This window comes from Cupressus sempervirens, chromosome 10 (assembly GCF_028749045.1).
Source record: "Cupressus sempervirens isolate cs-2001-9-10 chromosome 10, ASM2874904v1, whole genome shotgun sequence".
NCBI lineage: Eukaryota > Viridiplantae > Streptophyta > Pinopsida > Cupressales > Cupressaceae > Cupressus > Cupressus sempervirens.
Genome location: NC_143127.1, coordinates 587,777,845 through 587,800,694, shown reverse-complemented (window position 1 = coordinate 587,800,694; position 22,850 = coordinate 587,777,845). Strand labels below are relative to the sequence as shown.

General features: G+C 36.4%; 1 protein-coding gene across 2 annotated transcripts in view; it reads right to left on the bottom strand.

Annotated features, from left to right (window-relative positions):
• LOC149535236 (tlg2p-like protein a) overlaps positions 1 to 22,305 on the bottom strand; it is a 43,704-nt gene extending 21,399 nt beyond the window's left edge. Inside the window, exons 1-7 of one of the 2 annotated variants that reach the window (XM_089803771.1) lie at positions 22,186 to 22,305; positions 21,612 to 22,069; positions 13,423 to 13,699; positions 13,180 to 13,269; positions 12,998 to 13,075; positions 12,771 to 12,848; positions 12,580 to 12,645 (exon numbers count right to left, since the gene is read on the bottom strand). In XM_089803771.1, coding sequence (XP_089659897.1) covers positions 12,580 to 12,645; positions 12,771 to 12,848; positions 12,998 to 13,075; positions 13,180 to 13,269; positions 13,423 to 13,699; positions 21,612 to 21,820 — 798 coding nt within the window. In that variant the 5' untranslated portion in view covers positions 21,821 to 22,069; positions 22,186 to 22,305. Of the gene's footprint in view, positions 1 to 12,579; positions 12,646 to 12,770; positions 12,849 to 12,997; positions 13,076 to 13,179; positions 13,270 to 13,422; positions 13,700 to 21,611; positions 22,143 to 22,185 lie in introns of those variants that run through there. The other variant, XM_089803770.1, reaches the window with a different exon arrangement.
• Positions 22,306 to 22,850: the final 545 nt, after the last annotated feature.

Sequence of the window (22,850 nt, the reverse complement as noted above, 5' to 3'; positions counted from 1 at the left end):
CACTCTTGGTGGACATGTGCTTAGTTGTGATGTTTATCTCTTTGCTAACTCCTAGTCATTCTAGTTGCCTTTATATACAGGCACTTCTAGTGTGTATTCATCTCATATCCAATCATCTCATATCCATTCTCATTTGGTCATATCTTGTCTCTCTTGTGCTATCTCTTGAGCTTCTAGATCTTGGCATCATTTTGCCCTAAGGCAAATTCTTACACGGTATCAGAGCTATACCAAATTCTTACATGGTATCAAAGCCATAGGAGTTTCATTGCATAGCTATTGGAGAGATTTTTTTGCAGGTCAAGATTGGAGCTTGTTGGTGCAAATCAGATATTGGCATCATATTCAAAAGGTCAAAAAATCCCAAATCAAATTTTGTTTCATCAAAATCGGACATCTAAGATGAAATCTAAAGTCACTTGATTTTTAAGGGTGCGACAGCGGCAATTCAAGAAAAATAATTATAGAGGTGATTTTCAAGTAGCAATATCTCCCTCATACAGACTCCTTTTTTCGAGGGATTTTTTTGTTTTGGGGTAGAATCTCGTGATCTACACATTGTTGTAGGTTGTTTGCAAAACCCTATCCCTGGTTTTTTCTAAAAATCGCAAATCTTGATTTTCACAACTTCAAAGGCTTCGTTCAAGCCCATATGGACACATATTCAAGTGCTATTTTTTTTTAAAGTGAATGATATTTTGTCTACTTTCTAGATTTGGTATCAGTTTGGAGTAATTCTGAGCAGACATAGTACTTCCAAATTTTTGTCACATTTTGGCCTATTGGCACTTGTAATTAATTAGATCCTTGGGAGGTCTTGTGTCTTATCTTGTTGAGTCCGATATAGCTTCATATTTGTTATTGTAACCAGCAATATCAGAAGTTCACTTAGGCCCTAAATTGGCAAGTGGCCATTGCAATCGCACTAAATATAAAGTGCCAAATGATGCATTAAGGGGGGGAGTTTTGATTTTTTTTGCATTTTGGGGGTGCATACATTATTTGATCTCATGGAGTCATGTCAAAAGTGTCACTTTGGTTTGAGATTCAAATTGACAAAAAGGAACTATCAAAAATGGAGTGTTTTGATGATTGATCATCTAAGAGAACATAAGGAAGTGTTGCCTTTATTCGAAAATATTTCCACCTAATACTAATTGGGGACATCTTTCTCTTCTTCGCTTTACGTATAACAATATGAATAAAAAATCTTTTGCTCCTCTTAGTAAGGCAAGTAGTCCTCATGACATTTGGATGTGTCTTTGGGAAGCATATGGAGATCCACTAGTCCCTCCATTACCAAAGGACATTCTACCTCCAATCACTCCAGTTGTGGTACCTACAACTCTAGTTGAAATCATACCTCCTGATGCTCCTATTGCTTCTACTGATCCAGTTCCAGCCACAAATGCTCCTAATTCAATGCAGCAGGAAACACCATGTCTTCCTATTTCAGCTTCATAGGATGACTTCCTTCCAGACATTGCAGTGTTGTTTGTGGAGTCTACATTGAAGATGTGGAAGACATTATTGATGACATCCATCTTCTCTTTGTTGAGGAGAATTTCTTTGCTTGTTGCGAGAGAACACTCCAACCCTCAACCACTTGATCTTTATTTTAAGAATGACATGATTGTGGACACTTATTTTCAACAGTTGGAGGACTCTTTTACTTCAAAGGAGACGTATCAATCTTTGGAGATTGTATTTCAGTTTCCTCAGACATCATATCTTTTGAGGATTCTTCCTAATAGTTGGGGAGCATTCTCTACTACACCTATGGCACCACTTCTTCCTACAAGGAGGAACATCATTCAGTTTTCATAGAGCAGCTTCTTCAGTCATCAAGGAGCTTCTTTCATGGGTCTGCATTCATCATTGAGGGAAGGCTACATTGTTTCTCTTCCCATATCTTCCTATAAAGATAATTCCTTGTCTTTGGAGGTTGATTCACTTTCATACATTGACATGTTACCTTGTTTGCCACCTTCTTTTGGGCATCCACCAGATTGGCTTGTGGCATCTACATTCATCAAGGACTTGTCAACATATGAGCAAACTTCAAAGGCGGCATCCATAGCATACTACATATGGATTCCTCAACCATCTTCCTATCCACAATGGGAAGTATACTTGCACCTATACTTGGTGTATCTTCTTCCTAAAGGGAGAAATGTCGTTTGTAGACATTGGATACTTTTTTGTATTCATGACATCCTTGTAGGAGATTATTCATTATGGGGGGATACCATCATGTATTTTTTCTTATGGGGGATATATGCTTGTACATGCATGATGTATGTCATACTAGGGGGGTCTTGATTACTCCATCCTTGCATGCATCTTGTATTTCTTCATCTCACTTTTTGGAGGAGGTTTTTCCCATGAGGTTTTCCCTCTTTCTCCGTTTTCAAAGAGATTGCATCGCATTGTATGTAGAGCATTGCATTTGTACATGGGTACCTAACATGGCCTAATAGCTAGGACCCACACTGCATCTTGCATTTAGCTTTGTGAGCTTAAGTGCATTCCCCTGAGTTACACTTCAGGGGGGTGTTAGTGTAAATAATTAATTATTATTACACTTTACTTACGATAATGCATTTTAATATTAGTTGTCATGTAGACACTTAGGAATATGCATAGACATATGAGTTGTCCTATTGACAACACAGGAGTTCGCAACTTATTTGAGCACATGGTGTCTACAAAATCTCTTTAAGAGATACACCTATGTAAACTTATCCTCTCATCATCACACAAACTCATGTGCTTAATGGAGGATAATCCACTCTTGGTGGACATGTGCATAGTTGTGATGTTTATCTCTTTGTTGACTCCTAGTCATTCTAGTTGCCTTTATATACAGGCACTTCTAGTGTGTATTCATCTCATATCCAATCATCTGATATCCATTCTCATTTGATCATATCTTGTCTCTCTTGTGCTGTCTCTTGAGCTTCTAAATCTTAAGTCATTTTGCCCTAAGGCAAATTCTTACATGGTATCAAAGCTATACCAAATTCTTACAAGGTATCAGAGCTATACCAAATTCTTACAAGCAAATTTCTAACAATATTTCAATTGATTTATAATAGATTCTAATATTCAATTATTTAGTATTTCAAATTTTAATAGATTCATAATTTAGCATTAGAAATCTATCATAATTTAGTATTTCAAATTTTTACACTTTCTAACTATAAATTGTCTATTTTTTTGTTAGGTTCTCGAAGTTTACAAGATGGCTAGTGGCAAAGAGAAGGGTGCATTATAGAAATATGAGATCCCAAGAGAACACAATGGGTAGGTCCAATGTATCTTTTGCTATAAGCATATGACTTCAAGCAAAGGACAAGATTCCAAACAATGATATTATGTTGTGTGATAAATGTCCAACAGAGGCTACATGAGAGGCTTTGACAAGCCTACAAAAATATGTACAAAATAAGCAGCAAAAAAGAGGACATTCAAGGCCATGGCAGCCCCAATGGGGACTTTTGGTTCTAAAGGATCACAAATAGGTGGAGAAGATTCTCCTTCTATTGGGCCTCAAATACAAGGATCGGGAAGTGTGAGTGGGTCTTTATCAGACTTTTGGGTTCCATGTAACACTCATGGTGCTCAATCCCGCTTGTTGGGCACTATATGGAACAAAGAGATGCATGAGAAGACAAAGGTGGCAATTACAAGATTTTGGATCTGCAAAGATATTCCCTTCAATGCTTTATGTAGTCCACATGGGGATCAAGTAATAACTTTGATTTCTTTGTCTGATAAGGAGTCCAAGCCCCCAAATCCTTATGAGGTGAGTGGATTGTTGTTAGACGGTGAGGTAAGAAACATTCATCAGCTTGTGGAAGAGCAAAGACAAGTTTGGGAACAGAAAGGCTGCTTTATTATATTTGATGGGTGGACCGATGGCAAGAATAGGATGCTCATCAACTTTATAGTTTCTTCACGGGAACAATTGGTATTTCTAAAATCAGTTAATGCCTCTAATCAAGTAAAAAATGCAGAAAATTTGTGCAACATGTTGGATGAGGTGGTGATAGAAGTGGGAATAGCTAATGTCATCTAGATTGTGACTGATAATGCAGCTACGTATGTGGCATCCGGTAGACATTTGATGGAGAGGCATCCCACATTATTTTGGAGCCCTTGTGTTGCCCATTGTCTTGACTTGCTTCTTGAGGATCTAGGGAAACTAAGCTGGGTGGAGAAAGTGGTTGAAGATAGAAAGAATATTGCGAAGTACATCTACAATCATACATGGGTCTTGAGTCTTATGAGAGTGCACAGTACTGGTAAGGATCTTGAACGAGCAAGGGTCACATGCTTTACTACTAATTTTCTAAACTTGCAAAGCATATCAAAGACATTGTTAGACCTGAGGCAAATGTTTCTAGATAAGAAATGGTTAGTGAGTCCTCATGCCAAAAAGCTTGAAGCAGAGAAGATTGTGAAGATTGTATTTGATGCTAGCTTTGAAATGCTAATGGAGGAGATCCTCAAAGTAAGTTTTCAAGTCTGCATTGATGATTGATCCTCAAAGTAAGTTTTCAAGTTTGCATTGATGATTTAGCATTTAATTTTGAAATATTTTCGTTAGCTGATTTTTGTATAATTTTTTGTCTAGGTGTCAGAACCATTGGTGAAGGTTCTACAAATTGTAGGTGGGGATAAAAACCCTATGGGGTTTCCATACGAGGCCATGGATAGGGCCAAAGAGGTCATTCAGCACTTATATAGGGTCAAATGAGACCAAATATAGACCCATAAGGAACATAATTGATCATAGGCGGAACCAACAACTCCACCAACATATTCATGCAGCTGCCTACTACTTGAACCCCGAGTTATTTTTCTCCAACACTTTTAGAGCAGATGGAGAGGTTCAAATTGGCTTGGACACATGTATTTTTTTCTGATTTAGACGTCTGAGACCTCATACTTGATGAATTGCAGAGCTATGAGATTGACTTGGACACATGTATTTGAAGAATTGTTGCTGATTTGGACCTCTGAGACCTCATACTTGATGAGCTACAAAGCTACAAGAGGGAAGATCGGTCATTGTTTTCTTGTCTTGATTGCAAATGTAGGAGATACACCCCTTGCACCCAGGTAAAAAAGAACATGTGTTTAGTTTTATCAAACTATTTATTTTGCTCGTGAAGTTTATTGGAAGTTTTATGGTTTACCATATTATAAAATGTTTTTTTTAAATCCTTGCAAATCTGCGGTGGGAAGATTATAGTGCCACACTCGCTAATCTTCAAAAGTTTACCAATCGAATTTTATTGCAGCCTTGTAGTGCTTCTGCTGCGAGAGAAACTGGAGTACATTTCAAAACATACACACAAAGAAACGTAATAGGTTGACTAAAAAGCACTTCAATGACTTGGTTTATGTGAAGTACAAGCTTCGCTTGCACGAGAAGGTGGAAGGGCAAGCTTCATATGGAGCACTCGATTTGAATGACATTAATCCATATTCAGCACATTGGATTGCTCCTACAGATGGTGAAGATGCAGATGCAAATGTGGGTGATCCTTTATTGACAAATGAGTAACTAGCTGAGTTTAAGATGGAGGCAGATAACTAGGATGTGGATTTGGCAACACATGAGAAGGAACATGAGCTTGGTCATCCATCAAAGGCTTTTGTTGAACCTAAGGTACCTATTCAAGCACTTGTTGAGGATGTTGCCACAACAACTACTTCAACGCCACTCACCTAGCAATAATGATCTCTTTTGAGCTTTACTCCTAGATGTAATTTATGATTGCTACTTTTAATTTCCTTTGATACTAAAACTTGACCTAAATATGTATTCAAAAGTTGTGGTTTAATGGAGTTTGACTTCTATGTGTATTGAACTTATTTATATTCAGATGTTGTACTTGTTTTTTGGTATATGATTCTATCGCTATGTTAATCTACAAAGTTTTAGTTGCTATGAATTACTGTTTAACTCAAAATTTTGATTAATATATGGTAGATATCTCAAATCATTATGTGTTCTACAAATTTGGTGTGAACGTAAGCAGTTTTAAGAATATTTAAAGAAATTGCATATTTCCAAATGTTTGATAAAAGTCTTGATTTATTGCCAAATTTTTCGCCTAGTTTTTGCCAATTACGAGATTTTCAAAAATTTTGGGCCAACCGAGATATTGCTGAAACCTATTTTTTGACCTATGTTCTAAATAACTCCATTAGCCTATGAGGATCAGGAAATAGACTAATCATCTTAAAGATGACACTCGTGAAAAAGGGGGCATTAAATAGAATGTCAATCCCTTGCTTACTAAATTGGCAATGAGTTGACTTTAGGCAATTGTATTAAATTTTCTTCCATGTTGCCATTTCAAGAGAGATTCTCTAGCAAAAACAACACTTCTCTTCAAGTTTCTATTATTTTTACAAGATGTCATTTGAGTGTTTATCTTCACCAACACATCTACCATCATGGGCCCACATTTGAAGAAGTGGAATTTAAATATTCTGGCAATTAAATCATTTCCAAGGTTTTATAAATTAAATACCAAACATATATTAAATGTGCAAGAAAATCAAACATTTAATTAATTCCCTAAATAATTCCAAAATCCACCAATTTAACAAATTTCAAATGTATTATTGTGATTTGATTTTCTTAATCATAGATTTAAACATGGTCAAGGATTTTCAAACTTACCAACCAATTCGTCGTGATTTCTTCAATAGATTTCCAAATTTTCTCATTGGGAACTTAAAAATCATTTTATTTACCGAAGTCTAATATTATTATATTTCCAATGTTTTGGGTATAAAAAGTCTGCATGTTCTAACAACTTATGTTGGCCTCGTTCCAATTTCCTCATAGGTATGGACTTTAATGTTTTTCACAAATAAACTTTTGATTCTCCATTATTGACCAAATTCAAGTGCAGCATGCAATCTCTTTTCCAATGACCTTGGGTGCATGTACTAGATATAGGGAAGGACTTACAATCATTTGAATAAAATCCATTTATCTTCAACTTTACCTCCTTGCCATATTCTCTTGAGTGCACATCTAAGAATTCCATCATTTATAATGTTACTTGCCCATATATGACCCGTACTCCTCAAGTGTATATTAACCTTGGTGAAGGATTTCAAATTTTATAATTTTTTCATGGCCCATGTACACTTACGCTATAGAACATATATTAGCCTGTAATGCATTTTCAAACTTTAGAAAAAAATTCCTTAGTCCATGTGATATGCACTGATGAGTGCAAATATGCCCTCCCCATGGACTTCCGTCGTCAAGCGAGATTCCATGGCATAAGGAAAATTGTGTTAATGAGCACATCTTGCACATAGTGGAGAATTTAAAACTTCAAAACATTTTCCTTGGCATCCTTTGAATTGCGCTCATGGGTACATATGCATGATGAAGAGGGATTTTGTGTTCCAAGCAGGATTCCTATGTCATGTGAGATCTGCGCTAGAGGTACGTATGAGAAGACCTTGCAGATGCTCATTTGTGGCATTTTAAATTCCACTAAGTATCCAGAAGAAGTGGAAATTATTTATCTTCATTGGAGCATTTAAAACTGCTTTCTCTGTCATTCCATGACCATGTTGCTACTGGGTGCACTTTGTATATGTAAAGGATTTTCATTTTGGACAATTTCCTTGAAGACTGATTGCAGAGTTGCCCGCACAGTGCCGTGAAGCTATAGGCATAGATTTTCCTATTCCAAACCTTTCTTTTGTCATGTATGGCTTATTCATCCTTGAACCAGATTAAGATTTTTTGCAAAAAAAATTGTGCACAGAAGCTCATAAGATCCAGAATTTGATTGTAAATGAGGCTTTAAGCAGCAGCCTCTCATTTTGGGCGCATCTCCTTGGCATTCGCACTGTCATTCATGGGTGCATATAGAAGGAGACGAGAAACCTCTATGTCCTTTGACAATTCTGGCATACAGATTACACTTGAAAGGCATATCTCTCATCTCTGAAAAATTCTTTGTATCTTAGATTTTGGATGTAAAACTTATTGAACCAGTGCTTCAAAACTGCCATGGGGGAAGTTCCAAATAGTTGATAGCATGCTATGAAGAAGGATCTTTTGAATTTGAGTGCAAATCAGACTTTAAGAAGGATTTCCTCACTTCTTTGGACTTTCCTGCCTTGGAAAAAAAAAAAGTATAGTTTTGGGCGTTAAAGAGGCATTATGATGGATTTTGCAATTTTCAACCTTTCCTTCACCATCATGATTTGGAGTTCTTGAATTTTTTTAACTTGGCCATCTTTTTATTCCTTCATGCAGCCACAATGCATACTTAGTCACTTTCGCAGATTTTCTACTTTAGTCATTCTTGATGGATTTTCTCAAACTCCTTCCCTTTTTGGATGCTCTTAAAGGATGAAATGCTTCAAAACTTAAACCTAAAAAGGCAGGGGAAATTCTAAACTTAGCCAGATTCATCACTTCTCACTTGAAACACAAGGAGGCTTAGAAGACTGACACCAGAACTACCAAAAAATCAAAACCAAAAGGGTTAAGCGGACCAGTGAATTAGGGGTCCCCATCTGCAATGGGGCAATGTGTGAAAAGGTTGCAACACCACTTTGAGTGGTTGACCCGTAAATACAACAATTCAAGATGAGAATTCCCCAATGATTATTTGAGATTTAGTCGTTCCATACTAAAATAGCCATAATTAGATAAAGGCAACAAATGGTTCCCTGATTAGGCTGACCTAACTAAAATGAAAAACCTAAGAAGCCAACAGAAGATCACTCACAGATTATGTGTCACATGTCAGCTACTCTAAAGCCCAATTTTACATTGTGAAGAGTCAAGACAACAGCACATGTAACATTTAAGAGTACTCCAATACATACTTTGCAAACTCTACAAGTACTCTCCAAGTTGCCGAGTACTCTATTTTTTTGCTCCACGAGTTTTTACAAGTTTAATTCACAAATTTGTATAGACACAAAGAAAATGCAGCTAAAAATGTTTGTGGGTGAATTGTTGGTTAAAGCTAATGCATAAGCATCCAGAGGTGTAGGGGTGTAGGCCAGTTCTACATCATCCAAAGATGTTGGTTTATTAATTCTCTATTTAGGTTATGTGATTAAAAAATAAATGCAAGCGCTTACAGGCCTCCATGTACCTAGGAAAGTGTCCAAGGGGGAATATGATGTTAAAATTATTTAATATTTGTAATTTTATGGCATGTGTTCAAAGACAATTGTAATCTTCAGGAAGGGAAACATTTTCTTATCATTTATAATGCAATAATCAAGTAAATCTCCATGTTGGCATGAAAATGGGTAAAAGGAAGATTCAGTGCACTCATATCTCATGCATAGTTCCATAAAATTAAAATTAAAAGACACAGAAAATCAAAAAAATGCTTCTTTAGGAGCCCTCCTGGCAGAGTTGGAAGGTCATCTATTAGCCTTGTGTTGCTTTTCTTGATAGCCATGTCTTGTTCATCAAGAGAAGGAATGGGATTTCCAAGAGGCACTAGAGTACTCTCCCAAGAGAGTTGGAAGGTCATCTATTAGCCTTGTGTTTCTTTTCTTGATAGCCATGACTTGTTCATCAAGAGAAGGAGATTTCCAAGAGGCACCAGATTGACCAGAATACTCACAAAGGGTAGGCTTGAGCTAGAATTTATCAATTTGGAGTTTAGCTCTTCTCTTCATAGATGAAAGAGTGGCAGCTAAGGGATCAAGAAGAATAGCTTGTACCTCCTTGGAAAGTTGTAAAGCCTAAGTGGGTAATATTTTGTAATTAAAAATTTTGAATTTTATGCTGTTGAAATAGAAGGCAACTTGCTTGTTGCAATTTTCTAAGCTATTCTCTTTGCTATGCCATGGATGAATATTGGGTGGAGTAACCCTTCATATTGTGTAAAAGCATGTGTTTAGGTGCGTATGGAGAGTCCCTGTCATTGGTAGTATCAGAGCAGTACTCGCTAAGTGTGTAAACAAAGTGCTAAATGTGAAGCAGTTTGAACTGGGACCAAAAATGAAGTGTGAGAGAGTCCGCTTGCAAATGTATGTGCATGTTGCAAGAGGAGCTATTTAAAGGATTTGATGATCTGAGGTTCCTGAGGCTGTAAATAGACCGTAGAGTGAGGCAGTTTGCAACAGAACTTGAAAGTATAGATAAAAAGGCATCTCTTGAGGCTTTGAGGGGCAATGAAGTTGGAATGAGAGAGGAAAATGATACATTGGTTGGGTTCCGAAGATTCATGTGCTTGACAAAATCAGAGAGATAATAAGAAACAAACGAAGAGATGATTTTATAAAGTTGCAGCAGCAAGTGAATGAAATAGAAGCAAAGATTGAAAAGTTACTACAAAAAGGTGTCAGTCATTTTCTAATGATGTTTTTATTGCAGGAAAGAAGGAAGATGTAGCAGAGTGCCTTGTATGTGGCACAAAAGAAGATGCTACAGTAGAGGACTTGGAAGGTCCAATATTTATCAAAACAAGAAAAGTTTACAGCAGAAACATGTCTGTTGAAAGGCATGGAAACAGGATCAAGGAGATTGCAGCAAAGACGAAGATGATGGACTTTGAGGGCCCCTTGTTTTATGAGGAAATCAATGAATATGAGGATGTCATCTTGAAAGAGGAGATAGAAAGACTGAATAGATTCTTGGAAGCTAAAACTAAAGAGATTGCAGCAGAGGAAATTCTTTGTCATGGCTTGGAAATGTTAACAGCAGAAGAGGAAAGCAAAGAAAGAGTTGAAGTGATGGATGAAATTGCGGCAGCAGAGACCAAGTAGCTCATATCCATTCAAGATAAAGAGGCATATCTTCAGAAAGGCATAAAAGAAGGAAAGAAAGAGGTTGCAGCTAAGGATAATGTTGAGAAAGAAAGTTGTGAAATGTCCTTGGAGGGCATAAGGATGATGGCAAGCGTTGAGCAGCTGAGTATAAAGAAGATGGTTGGAAAGTAAGAGATACAAAAGAAAGAAAAGATTATAGACATTGCAACTAAGGATGCTAGAGAGGTTTATGTTGAGACACTAGAGATTGCAGATGCATCATGCATTTGTCAGAGGTCAGACTTTGGGGAATTAAAAACTTAAACCAATAGAGAAGAGGAGGAATGTTGAGTGGTGAGATGAGGAGGGATGCTAAGTGGAGCAACATTTGGAGGAGTTTGCATTATGGTGGAACAATCTCACAATGAAGAAGAGGGTTGTAAACCAGATATGGTGGAGGAGGTTGAGTTGTGGTGGAACTAATTCCACATCAAGGAAGATAAGAGCGGAGCAAAGTAGTCAGAGGAGGACAATTGTTCCAGCTAGTTTCTAGACAATAAGAAAGAACTAGTTGGAGGTACCAATCACAGTGAAGGGAATTGTTGAAGATAGTTGGCATTTTAAAAGAGTGGTTCTACCATCCAACTCCATTTTGTGAGACAAGGCTCACAAAATTTCCTTTCCCCAAGGGTCTAATGCAAGAGCATACAAGGGCGTAGAGCAATCCTGCATCATCCAAAAATATTGGTATTTTAATTTTTGATTAAGAATACGTAATTAAAAAATAAGTGCAAGCATCCATAGGTCTCCATGTACATAGGAAAGTCTCTGAGGGGAAACAGGATGCTGAAAAAATTAAATATGTATGGCCTATGTTCAGAGGCAATTGTAGTTTTCCTATCGTTTATAATGCAAAAATTAAGAAAATCCCCATCTTGGCATGGAAATGGGTAAGGGGAAGAGTCATGACTCATATGTATTGAATGGTTACATAGGAAATAGGAAAAGATGCCTCTATCGATGCCCATTTCAAAAAATTGAAAAGAATCCTCTTTAGGAGCCCTCATGGAGAAGTTGAAAGGTCATCTATTGGCTATATGTTGCTTTTCTAATAGCCATGTGTTGTTCGTCAGGAAAGGCACTGGGGTTTCCAAAAGACACAATATTGCAATTAAAGGGAGGCCTGAATTAGAGGTTATTCATTCAAAGTTGAGTTCTTCTCTTCATAGATAAAGAGGACTAATAGCTAAAGGGTGTAGAATAATAACTTGTAGGTCCATCTTGCAAAGTTGCAAGGCCTAAGTGGTTGATATTTTATAATTGAAGAGTTTATAATTCATTTTATTGAAATAGAAGGCAAGGTATTTATTGCAACCTTCCGAGTTACTCTTTGTTATGCTATGTATGAATATTGAGTGGAGTAATCCTTCATATAGTTTAATAAACCATGTATTCAGTTGCGTTTGGAAAGTCCCCATCATCAAAAACATGTTTTTCACCCATTTTTGTTGCTTTAAAACCATGCATTTTCTCTTTTAAGATGTCAAGTTTTAATTAAATTTTGAATTAAAATTTTAAAAGTATGTTTTATTTTTTTAAAGAATTTTTAAATTCTTGAGCTTTTACCATGTATTTAACAAGCCAAAGATTTTGGACTTGCCAAGTACTCTCTGAGTCTGAATCTGCAAACAATGGTCCAGCATATTTTTAATAATATCTTACAAAGTATCTTTATTCATAACTTCATTCAATGGTTTCTCATTAGCAAGTGTTATTTCAAATTTGCAGGAAACATTGAACTACCTGATCAATCACAAGAGTTGATAGGTCTTTCATTATTTGCTGCAGCTGATTCACTGATTCAACAATCTGCTTGGGATAGCAAGACGAAAATAGATAATTTAGTTTCTGATAGAACTGCAACACAACAGGTGCCACAGAACAAATATATGCAGCAAATACAATTGTAAAGAGTGAAATTAAAGTCGTATCACCTGAAGAATTTCCCTTTCCCTTTCGGCTGTTAGCACTTCTGTTTTCTTTATCCTGGCTAGCTGCTGTGTACTGAAACCCTTTGAAAACAATTGTAACCAAAACTCAGAAAGTCATAATATAGGCATATCTTGATGCAAATGAGAACAGAACTTATTCAAACTCTCGAAATTTCAAAACTTTGTGAATTCTTCCAAAATAATGAAAAAAAAAAGTGAATCCTCTTCACCGAGTCAAAAGATTGATCATCCTCGTATCTAGTTTTCGGACCATTCAGATGCATGCCCATGTCAACTTCATCTGATCCCTACACACAAAAAAAATCAAATAAACTCATTCAGTATATGGCACTATTATCCATTCTCAGACTAGACATGTATCCTAACCAGGAAGAAGTGAATGGCACCACACATCTTTTTGCTGCCGTAAGCGCTGTAGATAAGCATTTTGTTGTTTGCGAAACTCCATTGAAAGTGCCTGGAGATCAGTGGCAAGAGATCTCTGCATATAGAATAAATTCATTTGATCGGTAAGTATAATGATAATGAGAGTCTCCATACTAATGTCTTTGAATAGGACTTTATTTATTGATTTAATCTCTTGATCACAACTCGCATATTCTAACACTTGTATTTTATTGGCTAGAAGACACACCTGAACATTCTTCTGAACGTTTGCATCCTCAGATAGGCCTTGCCCTGAAAGCTTTTGCAGCATCTGCTCACTTCTTTTCAGCAAGTGTGTTATCTCTTGGGTCAGTTCTTCAATTGCATGTTGATCTGCCGTTGTGTCACCAAATGTTGGCATCAATGCCTTAGCATAAGACTTTGTCAGCACAGCAATTTTACTGCGTGCGCGTTGCATGTTAGTTGCTATCTCTTCTGATATATCCACCCATGCTGGAGGTAGGCCAATAACTATAGCATCTCCTCTATGAAACACACACATGCATTTAAGGGTTAACATACTAATTTTCAAAACATAATAGAATTTTATCAGTACATGGACTCCATATCAGATCCAACTCAAAAAGAAAAATGTAAGTCTGATATAAACAAAATGCTGCTGTTCTATGTGCAGGAATCTATACTTCCAGTAAAGGCCAAGCCAAACTACTCCGAATAACAAATTAAAAACCTATTCCATGGTTAAAAGAAAAATAATGATTTTAGCAGATACAATTTCATATCTAGAAAAAATACAGGAAATGCTTTGATTTGTTTTTATTTATCAAACTTCTAGAAGTATCCAAAAAAATAAACAGAAGATATTGCCTACAACAAATATTGACCAAATGAAAGTGCCCTGGCATCTGTTTTGTACCCAGTAAATTGCTTCCCATGTTGCTTGGGAAAATGAATGCGTCACATCTGTTTTCACAACTAATTCGTTGTTGAAATTAAGCTGCCAGAGGAGGAGACGACCTGTGCTGAAGAAATATTATTAACCATCCATTCTTGCATGTGCCAGATACTTTAGGCATTTTCATGTATTTTCTTATTATGATGAGTAATGAATAATCTTCTTGTCATCCACCTATTACCATAGTAAATCGCTGCATCATATCACATCAATAACAAAAAGTTGATTCCATTGCATTTGAAAACTTGGCAATTAAATAGACAACCACTTCTGGTCGCTTAAGATAACAATTGACTTAGGAAAATCCCTAGACATGAAGATAGCAAATTGATTTCTGAATATAAAGAAACTAAAAATAAAAACTGTCAGAATAATCAAGATGTCAATCATAAGCATTAAAAAGTTATGTGGTGACAATGCAGCTTTAATAAGAATATAAGCAAGTCAAATAGCTTGAAACATGGGCTAGCAGACCAAAAAAATGTGTACAAAGTTGAAACTGTCATGAAAACATGTGTAAGATGCAACAGCTAACTTTATGGCTAACTAATAATAAATTACAAAAGGGAATTATAGGTTTGCGCCTCAGATTTAACGAATATTGGGAAGACAATGTTTGAATTAGACTTGGACTCGATGAAAAAATCTCAAACAAAAATATAGTATAAGAATTAGAATCATTTTTTTAAATTATCTGCTGTTGTTAGCTTATTTCTGATATTTTAGCAGACTCAACTAATTTGGCAGTTATTCCATTGACTACCTCTCCAGTTACAACACTATGGCTCTAACATACACTGGACTAGGGTATCTCCCATACAGAGCAGGTGATAGATCCTATAAATTTAAAAAAATAAAATTAAAAGGAGTAATTAATAAAAGGCCTACCTTGAAAGTAGCCTCCTCCGGGTTCACTAGATAAGAACACTCTGTAACTTAAATTGCATGGTCAGTGGATATTCATAATTTTGAAGGTACAAAAATAATTTTCCACATTATACAGTGCAACCCAGAGACATGTCCTTAGGATTTTTAGCACGTCCCATTAATATCTAGTGGGCAACTTGGCATCCATGAGGTCCCTGAACCATCCCAACCTGCTTTACATAAAGCAACAAAAAGAATGTTTTTCATGGAACTAATTTGCTTAATCTTCCACCCATAACTAGTATAAGCCGCTATAATTTACAAATGGTACAGATTATTATCATGGAGAGTGAAGTGAGGCTAAGGGTGGGTAATTTTTCTGTTGCAATCTCTTGTTGGTAAAAAGACAGAAGTAAAAAGAGTAGAGTGAACTTGCTCAGTAGTTTGTCTTTATACGCATATGAATTTGATCTTTTCAATGAAACATAACCCTTTGGCGAGATGGAAATGAGAAAACCATTGTGGGGAAGGGGGTTTATGTTTTATAAATTGCCCGACCATGCTCCATATTCTATGAAAGACAAATCAATTTCAATTTTATCCCTGAACAAATATATTAGTTGTCATTACAAGCTCGGCTGCTTTTATTTATTTTTTAAGTTTTAACCTAATGTTTTTTTTTCAAAACATTTCCAAAGCTCAAGAAATACTGATATTATTTGTTGCTAGGAGTGTTTACACATGTATACATGCAGACAGACAAAGACAGCCACACAAATGCATGTATGCATGTGCGTGCACACACACAAATGCATGTGAGCTCACAAATACAGAGGCAAGCAAAACTGAGAAACATACATGTCCATGCATGCATGTGCGTACTCAGAGAAACATTGATATCATATGTTTCCGGGGGTGATCCGCATGTGCTCACAGACACATCCAGAGGTGCCTAAATACATATTCTATAAAATGTTTGTGCATTGTACCAATTACAATCTTACTGGCATCTTCCATCTCTACTAGCATGATAAATACTTGAGTCCTTCACTGGTCTTCAACGGCACCAACTACAAAGTCACCTGTTTTGGAGTCAAGGAAGAGATCCAAGACATGCACATAACAAGCAGCAAGAAAGCAACAACCATAATTGCTAGGAAACAGTGAAGAAAAGAAAGATGGAAGCAATGAGCATTGGCATGCAAGGAAACAGGATGATTTATGAGGAAGAGAGTATTTCAGAACAAATTGTGAATATCCAGAAACACTAAGTAAGATATCACAGATCCACAAAGCAGATTTTGGCATTTTGCAGTTTTGCAGAAGCAAAAGCTAAGTAATAAACTGAAACAACACAAACAGAAAACAAGTTGACCAAATACCAAAAGGGATATTATAGAAGATAGTAAGCAAAATATTTTGAAGACCTGCACAAAATAGCTACTCTAGAAGATCACAGAAAGTCTTACTACAAAGATTCTTTGAGCACAACAAACAGGAATAAAGATAAGTAGAATTTATAGAAGCCTGACTAAATAGTGTCCACTGAATAAATATAATTTGGCATATAAATTAAATGCATTCTCCCTGTCAGGGGCAAAAGGAGTAAAAGTTGAAGGGAGAAGGAGTAACAACATTACTGTTGTTCTACTAGAGGTTTGTCCTTTTCTGTATTTAAGCATTGATTTTCAACAATGTAACATAGATTCATATTTTGAAGCTATTATTTATAGAAATTGTCATATCGCATGGTGCATAGATATTATCGTATGTGAATATTTTAACGAATTTTCACCCTCCTATTTATACTTTTCTATATGGAAAATCCAAGAGTATCATGAAATGAGTTCCTGTGATGGAAGATGACATGTATGGAGAATAATATAGTATCTTGTTTTATATTTTTTTGGTACTCTTGGATTTCCCGTACTCTTAAATTAATGCACATACTTCAGGGATTTTTTTCAGAAACAATAAATTTGGACCAAGGATTTAGAGGATGACATTAAATGAAGACATGATCCATATACTGCATTCTACTTAAAAGTCTCAATGTTGAATGATTTAATATTGGCTTTTCATCCCTGAGATTTATATTTTTCTCTGGTGGCTAGAACATCAACCTACAGAATAGATGAGTCTAAATCTTTGTTTAATGTAAACAATGGTATATCCCCTATATAACAGTGTTTAATATTAAAATAAAATAAATTTACTCTTAAAATGAATAAGCTCACATCCCAGAGAACTAAGGTTTAAAGTATTGGGTCGTAAAAACATAAATAATATAATTAAGATCCTCCTGAAGATAAGATCTTGAATGAAACCAACTCTCTAATCCACATAAAACAAGAACTTTTGGCAATTCAAGAATCTTGATGGAGTTTTAACCTCTTATAAAACATTTTCAAACAAAATAAAGCTGTCTCCATATGAAAGAGTTTGTTTTTCCCTTTTCATGGTACTCTAGGATTTCCTTTAGTTGTCGTTTTACTTGTAGCATCATTTTTTTTATATATTTTTTTGCATGCCACACTCCCTCCATGCCAATTTTCCAATAGCATTTCATGAGCTTAACATTTAGCAAATTAAGTCCTAAATGTAGACGATACAATCCCAAACTCCTAATGCATATTTCAGGTGAATTTGTTAGGTGGGAAAGATTCCAAATTTAGAACTAGAAGGCAAGTATGGTAATCATTAGTGAACCATATGATCTTAAAAATATGACCAACTCCCTTCCAAGAGGACATTACCTATAAAGTTAAAAGAATCAAAATAAAATGACCTATCACCATATTACACCCAATTGGAAATCAGTTTACACTGCTCATTGCATAAAGACAGGAAGAAGTTTTGGTGTTCATAAACGGTTCTGTTGTGTCATTTCCTTAAAATTAATCTAACTATTTTGAAGTACAGATTATCAAACAACATTTACTTCCAACACATAACATTTGATTAGTAGCACTAGAAAGAATCTGAAATTCAGAAACTACATGTAGACGATACAATCCAAAACTCCTAATGCATATTTCAGGTGAATTTGTCAGGTGGGAAAGATTCCAAATTTAGAACTAGAAGGCAACTATGGTAATCATTAGTGAACCATATGATCTTAAAAATATGACCAACTGCCTTCCAAGAGGACATTACCTATAAAGAATCAAAATAAAATGACTTATCACCATATTACACCCAATTGGAAATCAGTTTACACTGCTCATTGCATAAAGACAGGAAGAAGTTTTGGTGCTCATAAATGGTTCTGTTGTGTCATTTCCTTAAAATCATTCTAACAATTTTGAAGTACAGATTATCAAACAACTTCTACTTACAACACATAACATCTGATCAGTAGCACTAGAAAGAATCTGAAATTCAGAAAAGCAGTTGAATGTTCAAGAGAAAGGAGAAAAAACAGAATATTGACTTTTACACTATATTTTCTGAACCTAGGATATTGAGTTTAATGAAATTTAAGAAACTGGATGCAAAATTAGTCAAGCTAGGTTTGACTAGATCCTGTGAATTTATTACACTTTGAGAGAATTCAGACCTTGGGTCAAGCTATTTTTTACGGACTATAGTCTATATTATGTTAATTTGATAATGTCCATAGAACATCTCTTACACAAGTTAAACACCAATTCATAGGTCCTACAGAATGTTTCAGCAGAAGGGTCATTAAAAGGCATTTCCACTTGTTCCATTGCAAAGGCCTCTTCATTACCCTCCTTGTCGTTAGCCACGACTTGAAACTCAATTGGTACATCAATAACATTGTGAAATGAAAGCAATGAAAATTTTTTAAAACAACAAATTGTATTTCAACCCCATTATAACGAAACACCCTGACAGCAACTCCAAGCTTTTATTGAAGGGAAAAAAAGAATTACAAAAAACTTTGTTGTGACCTATTCATATTGGCCTCATCCCAAGCATGCATCACTTTCTCCATTGTTGCTCAAATAATGTTGGAACTAGTTGAATCTCATTGATCATTGTCAAACAGCTCTAATTGAATATAAAGTTAAACAAATGACCTTAATTCCAAATAGTCCGTACTTCTCCACCCTCACTCTCTAAAACAGTAATTGAAGCTCAACTGCTACGTTTGAGATGTTTGTGAAATAGATTCAAAGATAAGAAATTGAAAAAATATGTGGCAGCAGCTGTATTGAAAGATATCACATTTATATTTAATCAGGTTATCAGAGATCCAGGTGCCAAACATAAACTATTATCCTTTCAAAAAAGGGGAGAATGTTTTCCTAGCAAAATTGATGAAGTGTGGTGTTTCAGGGTTAATCCCACCCCCCTCCGCCCACCCCGCACACACACACAATGCTTGATGGTATCCAATGTGAAAGACCCCAAGAAGGTTGGTAGAAGTGTAACTTTGATGGAGATTCCAAATGGAACCCTGGCCCTTCTGGGGCAGGATTCATGATCAGAGACTCAAAAGAGGATCTCAATTCCTGTGGAGGCAAACGTCTTATGGATGGTACAAAAAATGTTGCAGAAACTGAGGCGGCTCTCTTGGCAATCAAATCCTCAAAAAAATTAGGAGCCACAGAATTACATGTTGAAGGGGATTCGCAAATAACTATAAACGCCATTATAAAAGGTGACATGGAGGAATGGCATCTCTTGAACTACATCTCCAGAATCAATTATGAGTTGACATTCTTTGAGGATTACAAGCTTACACACATAAAAAAACAAGGGAATAGGGAAGCTGACACAATGGCTAATTGGGCCTTAAACCTTAAATTTCTTGAAACTACCAATGACAATTATCCTCATGTCAGATGGGAGGAATGAAAGCAACCTAATATTTATTCCCCTAGTCATTGAGCTAGCCACTTTTCCGTTCCCATTGATGCGGCATGCAACCAATGGAGTTGAGGGATTCTCCTTTTTGAGGTACTAAGGTAGATCTGCAAGTCTTAACTGCATTCTATTGATAACCACCTTAAGTAATTGAGGTGTGTGCCCTCAAACTAAAAAACATTGCAAAATCACAGAGAATTAGCAGAGCAAAAAGAGTGAGTCTGCGAACAATGGAAACTTCATTCACTCTCCAATGTCCAAAACAACAAAACCCCTTTCCATGGACACGGCAGAAGAATTTGCTTGGACAAAATGTTTGAATATGTCCATCTTAGGCTTGCAGATGTGGTCAATTGGTTGCTAGGAGAGATATTCTACGAGGTTGAAAACTGCCATCACACCAACACAAACAATTATTCAATGATATGGCATAGGCACTACAATTGGTCAAAGGTGAAGACATAGTTAGGCTTATGATGATTAAGTTGGTTCCTCCTGAAGCATTATTGGTTTTAGATGAAATTCTTGAAGCCTCAATTCCTGGAATTGGAATTAATTTGGGAGAGAAGTAGAGTAGAATTGAGAAATTCCCAGGGACAAGTACACTCCATTTGTTTGGAGATTTGATGAAAGGTTGAGGCATAAACACTTCGAGGAGGCAAGGAATGTCTGGTTTTCCCTAAAACTACTGGTTATGCAACAAGGACATTGCACAAATGAAGGATTGTGTGCGATGGTCTGCAGGAGATTAAGAGGGGCTGCAAAAGCTTAGGCGTGCAAGGGAGGAAATAGACAAAGGTGAGGAAGACTGGTCTGAAACTTGAATTAATGCCATGCTCAGAGCAAGAATCCAAAGCTTTGTCCCTCATGCCTTAAGTGAAGCCAGGTTGATCTTCCCTCTTCCTTCGAAAACTGGTGTTAGGTTTGGTTGGGATGGCACCTTTTGTTTAGTTTTCTTGCTTGTTTTTTGTAAAAATTATCAAATTGCTATGGCATCTAGGCTACATTGGAAATGTAAGAATGGTCTAGTTTTTTTGATGAATACTCTTCATGGCAGCAGTTTTCTGCCAATTTTGTTTGAAGTTTTGATGAGTTACAGATTTTCACAAGGACTGGTTAGAAGTAGGATAGGAGCCCATTGGACTTTGCTAAATGCATAAGAGCGAAATGCAAATCATCCAGGAAGATTTGAAATCATTGTAAATAACAGGTTTGAAGATGTTTTTTCATCGACAGTGCTGTAACTGTCAAGTATGTTATAGTGTGTTTTTCTGATGCTATGGTGTTTCAAGAGTTAAAGCTTCACCGAACACCCATTTTTGGGAAAGTGATGTAAAATTGTAAATCTCCATAAGACAGTGGCAAAACTCTTGTAATGAGTTTGGAAGGTACTGTAGTTGCTAGGTTTTTTGGATGGATTGATCGTCATAATGACTACATTGTAGTAAGATTGAAGATGATTTCGAATCACTTTACTTTATGTAATGTCTCTTTTCTTTCAACAAAATCAAATCTACTACTGAGAAAAAAAATGATGAAGTAATCTCTAATTCCTTTTATATTGTGGATGCGGCGGCATCCAAAGCTATGTGTCTTCCAATATGGTTTTACTTGTATTCTTACTATTATTTTTAGGTTTTGTTTTGCCGCAAATTACAGTTTAGCAAGGAGTCAAATTTGAAGAAGAGGAAGAGCTACGCTCAAACCCCATATAAAACTATGACGAAACCCTAGCATTTTTCTCTGAAAGGTCAAAGAATGATAAAACGAGTACTAACCTGTTTGTATCAGCATCATCTGTGCTGAGGGGTGTATAATTATGAGCTTGCTGTTGCAAAAAAGGGGCAGTCGACAACTGAATAACAGGGCCTTTCCCACCATACCCAGATGTCGACGTCGACGCTTCCGATGATAACGAAGGCTTTTTAACATCGCGCAATGCATCCCTGTACTTCTTAAATAATGCTGTTCGATTTCGTGCTGCCATTGTTGACAATATTCTAACGCAATTCTACAGATTTCAGCTCGCCAACAAACTCAAATTTCAGCTTTTCGGATGTCGAATTTGCATTAACTTGGCATGAAAACAACGATTTTCCACCTGATGGTTTAGGTAGTTCGAAATTGAACTCTTTAGCCCAATTTCAGCGTGGATAATCTATTGCTTCGCCAACACGCGTCGATTTCCGTGCAATGCAAAGATTGGGAGCTTCGTCGATATCATTTCAAGATTAGCCTGCAATGCAGAGAAGAAAGGTCAAAAATTCAAACCCTTGACGGCCCATCGCTTGCTTAAACAAACATACAAGAAATTTGTTCTCTTAAATTTTAAATATATGAAAGGTATTTTACGTTGGCCACTTCTCGACATGTTTTCGGCGATAATGTGACACTGCAGATCATTTCTTCTTGGCATCCCTTCAAATAGAAATAGAAACAATAGAAACCGAGATGTGTACTTTTCAACTTTGATGCATGTATGGCCTAATTTGGTTATATTTAGTAAATTAGCACTTCATTAAAAAAGGTCCAATTATTGGTGGACAGCCAATGTATAATGTCTAATATATTAGACCACGGACAATATAATTAAACAAAAGTTTTGATTGAGCTTTAGTCCCTGCATTATGTGGGGAGAAGCACACAAAGCTTTCACTAAAATGGAAATGTCTAATTTTAACTATGATTAATTGCATGAAAGCTTATACAATTAAAATGTAATCATTCGTGATGGCGACCGATGCGAGATTTGCAGGTGCGAGGGCCTGTGTGCCCTAGGCGCAGTGTTGGACGTCCGTCGGTGGTGGCATTCGCGCAGCGTTTTGGCCGCAGGGGCAGACTGTGCAGGCGACGCCGTTTTTGGATTGAAGGGTGGGTTTGCTTGCTCGAGCAGTGGTGAGGCTAGCAGGGGCGGGCCTACGTCTGTTACCTTCTTATTCTAGGGCAGCCAGTGTGGGGCATACAGCTGGGGGTGGGTTTTTGTGGCTTCTTTTATTGATTGGGGTTTGGATTTTGGT